The sequence below is a fragment of the Portunus trituberculatus genome, chromosome 17 (assembly GCF_017591435.1).
Source record: "Portunus trituberculatus isolate SZX2019 chromosome 17, ASM1759143v1, whole genome shotgun sequence".
Lineage (NCBI taxonomy): Eukaryota > Metazoa > Arthropoda > Malacostraca > Decapoda > Portunidae > Portunus > Portunus trituberculatus.
In genome coordinates, this window is record NC_059271.1 from 2,775,001 (window position 1) to 2,785,000 (window position 10,000).

General features: G+C 42.6%; 1 protein-coding gene across 1 annotated transcript; it reads left to right on the forward strand.

The window, feature by feature from the left end:
• The first annotated feature begins 2,820 nt into the window (after window positions 1–2,820).
• Window positions 2,821–4,566, forward strand: LOC123505170 (jerky protein homolog-like). Its single transcript, XM_045256331.1, has one exon. It carries the CDS (start codon window positions 2,821–2,823, stop codon window positions 4,564–4,566), a length of 1,746 nt encoding a protein of 581 aa, XP_045112266.1.
• Window positions 4,567–10,000: the final 5,434 nt, after the last annotated feature.

Below are 10,000 nucleotides of genomic sequence, written 5' to 3' on the forward strand. Positions count from 1 at the left end.
CCTTCCTTCCTTCCTTCCTTCCTTCCCTCCCTCCTTTTTTTCTAGTTTGGGTTTTTTCCTTCCTTCCTTTCATTCTTTCTTTTTTTCTTTTTTTTCTAGTTTGGGTTTTTTCCTTCCTTCTTTTCTTTCTTTCTTTCTTTCTTCTTCTTTTTCTTTTTTTTTCTAGTTTGGGTTTTTTTCCTTTCTTTCTTTCTTTCTTTCTCTCTTTCTTTCTTTCTTCCTTTCTTTCTTTCTTTCTTTCTTTCTTCCAGTTTGGGCTTCTTTCCTTCCTTTCTTCCTTTCTTTCTTTCAGTTTGAGTTCTTTTCTTCCTTCCTTCCTTCCTTCCTTTTAATTTGGGCCCCTTCCTTCCTTCTTTTCTATCTTTCTTCCTTTCAATGTGACCTCTTCCTTTCTTTCTTCCCTCCTTCCTTCCTTCCTTCCTTCCTTCTTTCCTTCCTTCCTTCCTTCCACCTTTCCCTTGCTATGTTCCTTCACTGTGGCGTGGTGAATGAGGTCAAGTCAGGTCAGGTTAGGTTAGGTTAGGTTAGCTGGCTGAGTCTATCCTGCTCCTATCCCTTTCTCTTTCCCTGTTCCTTCAGTGTCGTGAGTGACGTGACGTAAGGTGAGGTGAGGTTGAGTTTGTGGTGTTAAGTTTGGTTAGGTTAGGTTTCTGGATTAAGTTTGCTAGATTAAACTTGTGGGTTAGGTTGGGTAAAATTTCTTCTTTGAGTTAAGTTAGGTTAGATTAGGTTAGGATAAAGTTGTGGGGTTGGGTTGGGTTGGGTTGGGTTAGGTTAGGTAAAGTTTCTGGTTTAAGTTAGGTTAGGTTAGATTGGGTTTATTTTTTTTGTGTGGGTTAAGTTAATTTAGGTAAAGTTTGGTGGTGTGGTATTTGTAGGTTGGGGTAAGTTTGAGTTGGGTTTGGTCATAAGTTTTGTGGTTTTCAGTTTAGTTAAAAGTTTGGTTAGGTCAGGTTAAGTTAGTGAAGTTTTGTGGGTTTAAGTTTGGTTAAGTTAAAAGTTGATGAGTTTGGTTAGTGTAAGTATGAAGTTTTGTGGTTTTCAGTTTGGTTAGGTTAAAAATTTTGTGTGTTTAAGTTAGGTTAGCTTCTATTAGGTTAGATCAAGTTTTGTGGGTTTAAGTTGAGTTAAGTTAGAAGTTTTGTGTTTCAGTTAGGTTAGGTTAGAAGTTTTGTGGGTTTAAGTTGAATTAAGTTAGAAGTTTTGTATGTTTAAGTTAGGTTAAGTTAGAAGTTTTGTGTTTAAGTTGAATTAAGTTAGAAGTTTTGTGTGTTTAAATTAGGTTAAGTTAGAAGTTTTATGTGTTTAAATTAGGTGTGTTAATTTTTGTGTGTTTTTGTTTATGGATAGATTAAGTTAGGTTTGTTTTGGTAGTTACTTCTCGGTTAAGTTAGATTAAAAGTTAAGTTGGTCAATTTTGGTGTTTATGGGGTTAAGATAGGATAGGTTTGGTTAACTTTGTGTGTTTTGGTGGTGATTTGGTTAGATTGAGTTAAGGTTAGATTGGGTTAAGTTAGGTTGGGTAAATTTTGATGTTTATGGAGTTAGGATATCGCTGGGTTGACGTTTAGTTGGGTTGGTTAAGTTAGGTCGGATTAGATCAAGCTTCTGGGTTTGGCATTTTTGGTTAGATTGGGTCAAAATGTGAGTTAGGTAAGATTAGATATTGGGTCAGGTTAGGTTAGGTTAGGTTAAGGACAGGATAAGTTAGGTTAGGTTGGGTAAGGATAGGATAGATAAGGTTTGGTTAGGTTAGGTTAAGGATAGGATAAGTTAGGTTAGGTTGGGTTAGGATAGGATAGGTTGGGTAAGGTTAGGTTTGGTTAGGTTAAGGATAGGATAAGTTAGGTTAGGTTGGGTTAGGATAGGATAGGTTGGGTAAGGTTAGGTTAGGTTAGGTTAGGTTAGGTTAAGGATAGGATAAGTTAGGTTAGGTTAGGTTAAGGATAGGATAAGTTAGGTTAGGTTAGGTTAGGTTTCATTACGTTGGGTTTAGTAAGGCAATTGACTCCCAAACGTCCCCTATTGAACGTTACAGCAGTTAGTGTATGGGAGTTATTACACCAAATATATGATAACTACGTGTACTTTGCTTAATGTATGTATGTATGTATGTATGTATGTATGCATGTATGTATGTATGGTGTGAAATGTTGAATTGGTTATCTAATGAAAATAAAGTCAAATATCTTTGCATGTGTGTGTGTGTGTGTGTGTGTGTGTGTGTGTGTGTGTGTGTGTGTGTGTGTGTGTGTGTGTGTGTGTGTGATACATTTCCATTACTATAATCAAGATGGATGAGGTGACGGTGTGTTTATGTATAATTCAGTGAACATGTACTGCTATAACTCCTCCTCCTCCTCCTCCTCCTCCTCCTCCTCCTCCTCCTCCTCCTTCTTCTTCTTCTTCTTCTTCTTCTTTTTGTTGTTGTTGATGATGTTGCTGTTGATGGTGTACTACTACTACTACTACTACTACTACTACTACTACTACTACTACTACTAGAGAGAGAGAGAGAGAGAGAGAGAGAGAGAGAGAGAGCTATTACTATGGGATGGAATAAATAGGAAGGTTGGACTTCCCAAATCCGGAATTCCGTAATGCGGCAAATCTTTTGATCCAACATAATTTTAATTTGCGGGAATAATTTAACTTTCCGGAATAATGCAATTCTGCCGGAGCGCCGCTATGACTTGGGCGGCGCTGCCATCTGTGTTTGCGAGCGCGGCAAGCCAGGCCGTGTGCACCTGTCTGCGTCCGGAACATCCCACGTGTTGACACTGTTTTTCTATAATATTTGGGTAGTATTTGTCTGTAGATATGGCTGCCAAGCGACCAAGAAGTGATAGTGCTGTTAGTGAAGCAAAGAAGCGCAAACACATGACGATATCAGTGCAACAGAAGGTGGACTTGTTGAGGGAGCTGGATGAAGGTGTGTCAGTGCGGGCCCTGTGCCAACACTACAACATTGGCTCATCAACTGTGTATGATATTAAGAAACAGAAAAGTCAAATTCTTAAGTTCTACAGTGAGTCTGAGAGTAAGAAGACCATGGAGGCTCGTAAAACACTTAGGAAGGCGAAGAGCAGTGACTTAGACAGTGCTCTCATTCAGTGGTTGAAGCGTCGGCGAGATGGTAACGTTCCTGTGTCTGGCGAGATGATGAGAGCGCAAGCAAAAATTTTCCACAATGAACTTAACCTGCAGCATGAGTGTGAGTATTCTCAGGGATGGTTGCAGAAATTTAAAGCACGTCATGGAATTAGTCTACATCGCATATGTGATGACAAGTCTAGTCCAGATAAAGACGCAGCTGCCAAATTTGTGGATGAGTTCTCCCAGTTTATTGCACGTGAGAAACTAACCCCAGAGCAGGTATACAATGCTGACGAGACTGCTCTGTACTGGCGCCGTCTCCCAGATCAAACTTTGATCCGAGAAACAGAGGCAGAATGTATAGGTAGCAAAGGCAGTAAGGACAGGGTGTCTGTGCTTGGATGCAGCAATGCAGCAAGCACACACAAGACTAAATTATTGGTTATTGGCAGAACTGTGAACCCTAGATGCTTCAAAGGTGTGAAAGTGTTCCCTGTTATTTACCGGGGCAACAAAGAAGGACGGATGACAACTAAAATCTTTCTCGAATGGTTTGAGCGATACTTCGTTCGGGAGGCAAGAGCTCACTGCACGTCAGTTGGCCTAGATCCTGATTGCAAAATTGTTCTTCTGCTGGACAATTGTTCATCTCACCCTGATGCATCATTGCTCGTAAAAGATAATGTTACGGCTTTGTACTTGCCACCAAACTGCACTTCCCTCATACAGCCTTGTGGTCAGGGTGTTTTACGGTCTATGAAGTGTAAATATAGATCAGTGTTCATGCATCACGTGCTGCTGGCCGTCAACAATGGGAAAGATATTCCAGCGATTCAAAGAGAATTCACGCTTAAGGATGCGATCTGGACTATTGCTCGAGGCTGGCAAGCAGTGACGCCATCTACCCTGAAAACTGTGTGGCACAAGCTCTGGCCGTCTGTGGTGGTGTCCGACAGTACTAGTGTGAGTAAAGAGATTGACTTCAAGAGACTTCAAGTTTCTCAAAAGGAGGCTTTTGTCCGTGAATTAATGGAGTACGCCAACAGCTTAGTCAACCCCAAAGCTCAGGAGATGATCAGGAATGTGGGGGAAGACAGGTTACTGGAGTGGCTTGATGCTGATAAAGATGCTCCAACGGCTCACCAGGTGATGGATTCTGAGATTGTCCAAATGGGGAAAAATGGAGGAAGTGCAACAGCTGACAGTACGGATGAAGACAGTGAAAAGGAAAGTGACGATGGTGAAGTGAAAGTTGAAGAACGAGTATCGATCGATCAGTGCATCCAGATGACCACGGACTTGATTGAAGCATTCCAGCAACGCGACACACTGACGGATCAAGAAATCATGACGCTCTACCTTTGGAAAGACCGTTTCATCAAAGAAACGCCGAAATTCATAAAGCAAACAGCAGAGGACAGCTGGTTCAAGGGAGCTACTTCAGCCAGTCAACAATCTACAACAAACTGAAGGGAAGCTCTTACAGCCAACTCACCTACCTGATGACTCCCACCCAATGCAATTAACGCGACTGATCACTGAGAAACTTTCCTTCAAATTGAAAAGTGGGATCATATAATTGTATTTTGGAGAATGGTACAGTTCAGCATCCCACAGTCTGTACATCAACAGCCACAGACGTCAGCTGGGATGTCCCAGAAGCCCAGACCCAAGATGACGCACCACCTGGAGGTTCTGCCACCCTGGATGTCACCCCAGTGAAGACCACAGGTGTAACTCCAGTGTAGCGTACCTTGGAGTGATCATAACGTACCTGTACCTGGATCCCAAGCCGTAATATCTGACGTAAGTGTACCGTACATATATATTTTTATTTTCCCGAATTATGTTGTTTTCCTTTTTTTTTTTTTTTTATTTATACCATGTTGGCTTTTCACGGGAATTTCTGGGCTAAAGGAGATACTTTTTGAGGTACCTCCTATCTCAAAGCCCACCCGCTAGGAAACCCTTGCCCCGAGTGAGGAAGCCCAACCTACACTCGGACCGTGAACAGGATTCGAACCCGTGCGCTTGGAGACCCCTCGGACCCCAAAGCACGCATGGTTCCACTGTACCACATTTCTTCATTTGCTATTCATTCAGTGGATAGATTTCCTGCAGTTTGCTTTACAGGTGCAGGTACTTTTACTTTTTTTTTTTTTGTTGTTGTTCATATTAAGTGTTCATGTATTTCAGTTATTTTTCCGACTTTTTACCAGCGCGCATTGTTTTGCTTGTCTTGCTGTAAAATTAAACTTGTGTTCCTTTAGCACTTATTTTTCTGTATTGTTCTCAAATAGGCCTTTTTCTATTATTTTTTTATTTTTATTTTTATTTTTATTTTTTTTTTTTTTTTGTCCTTGGCTGGTCCTCTCTCCTACATCAAAAAAAGATACTAACTTGTACAGCGACCATGTATCTTATTAAAGCAGTGTTACAGTTATAATGCAGGCTGACTGAGACTGTAGGGTGTGTTTTAGTGAGGTTACTTAAAAGACCACCTGTAGACCAAAATTTTCCTTAATCCGGCAAGCCTCAGGTCCGCCAGTTGCCAGATTTGGGAGGGTCAGTCTTAATGCATTTGGGTAACGTGAACATTAATGGCATCTTGATTCACACACACACACACACACACACACACACACACACACACACACACACACACACACACACACACACACACACACACTAAGCCAAATTGTTTCATTACTTATTTTTCTATACAAGTTCTCAAAAGTCCTTACCATCACCACTACCTCCTCCTCCTCCTCCTCCTCCTCCTCCTCCTCCTCCTCCTCCTCCTCCTCCTCCTCGTGCCATTAAGAATAAGACGGGAAGGAAGGAAGGAAGGAAATAAGAGAAAGAAATGGTTTTGAGTCAATTTCCTTTGATGAGAAGCAGAACCATTAATACCAGTTACTATTATTATTATTATTATTAGTAGTAGTAGTAGTAGTAGTATTGTTTTTCTTGTACTAGCATTTACTACTACTACTACTACTACTACTATTTGTTTTATTTTAACCTTCAGACTCGAAATGTTACATATATTTATAGGATTTTTATTTATTTATTTATTTTTTGCTTTGGGTGTGAAAGTTTGTTTAAAGAAAAAAAAAACTAACTTGAACAAATGGAAAGTTAAGGAAAACACTTCAATACATCCTCCTCCTCCTCCTCCTCCTCCTCCTCCTCCTCTTCTACTCTCATTCTCCTATTCCTCGTTGTTATTAATATTGTTGTTATTGTTTTTCTCCTCCTCCTCCTCCTCCTCCTCCTCCTCCTCCTCCTCCTCCTCCTCCTCTACTCTCATTCTCCTATTCCTCGTTGTTATTATTATTGTTATTGTTTTCCCTCCTCCTCCTCCTCCTCCTCCTCCTCCTCCTCCTCCTCCTCCTCCTCCTCCTCCTCCTCCTCCTCCTCCTCCTCCTCCTCCTCCTCCTGCTCCTCTCTCTCTCTCATTCTCCTATTTCTCGTTGTTATTATTGTTGTTATTGTTTTCCTCCTCCTCCTCCTCCTCCTCCTCCTCCTCCTCCTCCTCCTCCTCCTCCTCCTCCTCCTCCTCCTCCTCCTCCTCCTCCTCCTCCGTCTTTCCCATCACTAGCTTATTTTTCTCTCTCCATGTCGCTGTTTATACTCTCTCTCTCTCTCTCTCTCTCTCTCTCTCTCTCTCTCTCTCTCTCTCTCTCCACTCCATAACTCTCCCTCCTTCCCTCAACCACCACCACCACCACCACCACCACCACCACCACCACCACCACCACCTCGCCTCGCCCCCGTTCATCATATTTAAGCAAGACTGTAATCACGAGACCAAAGGCAAGTTATCCAGTGGGTCGGTTTGAGACTCATTAAATTATACCACAAGACTAGGCAATGAGAGAGAGAGAGAGAGAGAGAGAGAGAGAGAGAGAGAGAGAGGAGAGGGTGACTGAAAACTAGTGAAGGAAGGGAGAGAATGTTTTTATGAGAGAGAGAGAGAGAGAGAGAGAGCACTGCCAACAAAGAAACGAGTAGTTACCATCACGTTTTTTTTTACTCTCTCTCTCTCTCTCTCTCTCTCTCTCTCTTATCTTTCTTCTCATTTCTTCCTTCATCTTCTTCATCTCCTTCTTCCTTTATCTCTCTCCCTCTTCCTTATCTCCCCTCCCTTCACTCTCCTTCCCATTCTATATCTCTTTCTTCTCTTCCTCCTCATCCTCATCTCTCCTTCTTCTCCTTTATCTTTCCTTACCTTCGTTATCTTTGTTTCTCTCTCTCTCTCTCTCTCTCTCTCTCCTTTCAGCTTCTTCCTCCTCTTCCTTTTCTTCTTTTCTCCCTTTTCGTGTTTTTTTTCTCTCCATCTTTTCTTCTCTTCATCATTTTCTCTTCCCATCTTCTCTCCATTTTTCCTCCCCACCTCTTCTCCTCCTCTCTTTCTTTATTCTTTTTTGTCATTTGCCCTCCTATTCTTCTCTCTTTTCTCCCCCTCCCTCTTCCTTTCTCTTCCTTCATCTTCCCCATCTTCTCTCTCCTCTCCCTTCCTCTCTTTTCGTCATTTCATCTCCCCATCTCCTTTCTCCCTTCCTCTTCATCATTTTTTCTCTCCCTACTTTTTCTCCCTCTTCATTTTTCCTCGTATCTTTCCTCTCTCTCTCTCTCTCTCTCCCTCCCCATTTTTTCTCCTCTCCTCTCCATCTCTCCCCTCCTTCCCTTCTTCCCTCCCTCTCTTTTCGTTATTTCCCTTCCCTTCTCTCTCCCCTTCTTCATTTTTCCTCCCGTTTCAACTCTCTCTCCCTCTTCCTTCATCATTCCCCTCCCATGTTCTTTCCTCTCCCTTTCCTTCATCAATCTCTTCCCTCCCATCATCTCCCCTCCCCATCTCCTCTCCCTTTCTCTTCATCGTTTCCCCTCCCAATGCTCTTTCCTCTCCCTTTCCTTCCTCATCTTTTCTCTCTCTCTCTCTCTCCTCCTCATCTCTCCTTCCTTTCCTTATCTCCCATCTGGTCCATTCTCCCCCTCACCGCCTCCCCTTCTCCCAGGACGCGAGCTAAACAAAGGACGGTCCACGGTACACGTACCCTGACGCCTTCCCCAGGGTACGGTGACGGTGATGTGTGGTGTTGCGTGGTGCTTGTTGCTCTCTCTCTCTCTCTCTCTCTCTCTCTCTCTCTCTCTCTCTCTCTCTCTCTCTCTCTCTCTCTCTCTCTCTCTCTCTCTCTCATCCCTACATTATTTTTCTTCCATTTCTGTACCATCCCACTTTCCTTCTCTTTTCCCATCAGTCCTCCTCCTCCTCCTCCTCCTCCTCCTCCTCCTCCTCCTCCTCCTCTTCCTCCTCCTCCTCCTCTTCTTGCCGTGATATTAAGCGTGAAGATGTTGCATGAGGATTGACTCTCTCTCTCTCTCTCTCTCTCTCTCTCTCTCTCTCTCTCTCTCTCTCTCTCTCTCTCTCTCTCTCTCTCTCTCTTGTATGGTTTGTGAATGTTTGTGCGTGTGTATGTATGTATGTAGTTCTTAAATGATAGAGTGTGTACATCTAATATTAGCCACGTGTGTGTGTGTGTGTGTGTGTGTGTGTGTGTGTGTGTGTGTGTGTGTGTTATTTTGTTTATTTACCTATTTGTTTATTCATCCATTTGTTGTTTTCTTCTATTATTTTATTCTTCATTCGCTTATTCATTTTTTTCTTTCTTTCTATTCCTTATTCGTATTTTCATTCATTCATTCATTTTTTTTTCATTTATATATTCATTAATTTATTTATGCATCCATCCATTCATTCATTCATTCATTCATTCATTCATTCATTCATTCACATACTAATTGATTTATTTACCCATTCATTCATTCTTTCATTCACATTCACCATTCATTCATTCACCATCCATCCATCCATTCATTCATCCATCCATTCATCCATCCATCCATCCATTCATTCAATTGGTGATGCCAGCTAGCCCAACATATCATTTTTTTTTTTTTTACGTAGGGAAGACGAACCAAGGGCTAAAAAAAAAAAAAAGGAAGTTTAAAAAAAATTCCCCCTTGAGTGCTGGCTCTCTAAAAAGCGTCAGCCAAAGTGCCTCGATCCCTCCCTCTTAAAAGAAGACAAGTCGTGGGAATTCGGAAATACAGATGCAGGGAGGGAGTGAGTTCCAGAGTTTACCAGTGAAAGGGATGAATGATTGAGAGTACTGGTTAAATACACAAGAAGGGACTCATTGGCTGGTATAGGAGTCATCTTAGTCTTCTCCCCCCCTCCCAATAGTAAGTTCCTAGTGAAGAGTGTATGTGTAAGTAGGTGCATGTAGCTTTGTGTGAAGGAAGAGAGTTTGTCAGTATCTGTTACATCCACTGATAGAGATTCATCCATCGCCTCCTTTGGCTTATTCTATCTGCTCTGTAAGGGGACTGGCAACTGGGTGGGTCCTTTCCTTTATAATTTTGACGGCCTTGTCCAGTCCTTTCACATAAAAAAAAAAAAAAAAAAATCTCATGGTAAAAAATGCGTCCCAGTACTGAAGGGATTAAGTGCAGCGGGGGTGGGGGTGGGGGGCGGAGGTTGGTATGTGTGGACCCCCCTCCAGTGTCACGAGGCGCCTAAGTGTGTCAAGATGGGGGGACAGTCACGCAACCCCCGCCAAGCCAAGGCAGCGTGTGTGTGGCGCCCCGGGGTGACAATTCTGATTTATGACTGAAGAATGTGGAGGGAGAGTGGGAGGGGGAGAGGGGGAAAGGGAGAAGGAGAGGGAGAGGGAGGAGGAGGAGGGTTAGAGGGAAAAGGAGAAGGAGAAGAAGGTAAAGAAGAAGAAGAAGGGGAAGGAGAAGGAGAAGGAGAGGGAGAGTGAGAGAGAGAAAGAGAGAGGGAGAGAGAGAGAGAGAGAGAGAGAGAGAGAGAGAGAGAGAGAGAGAGAGAGAGAGA

Bases quoted from the DNA above. Each gene is read 5' to 3' on its own strand.
- LOC123505170 (XM_045256331.1), top strand. From the start codon at position 2,821: ATGGCTGCCAAGCGACCAAGAAGTGATAGTGCTGTTAGTGAAGCAAAG.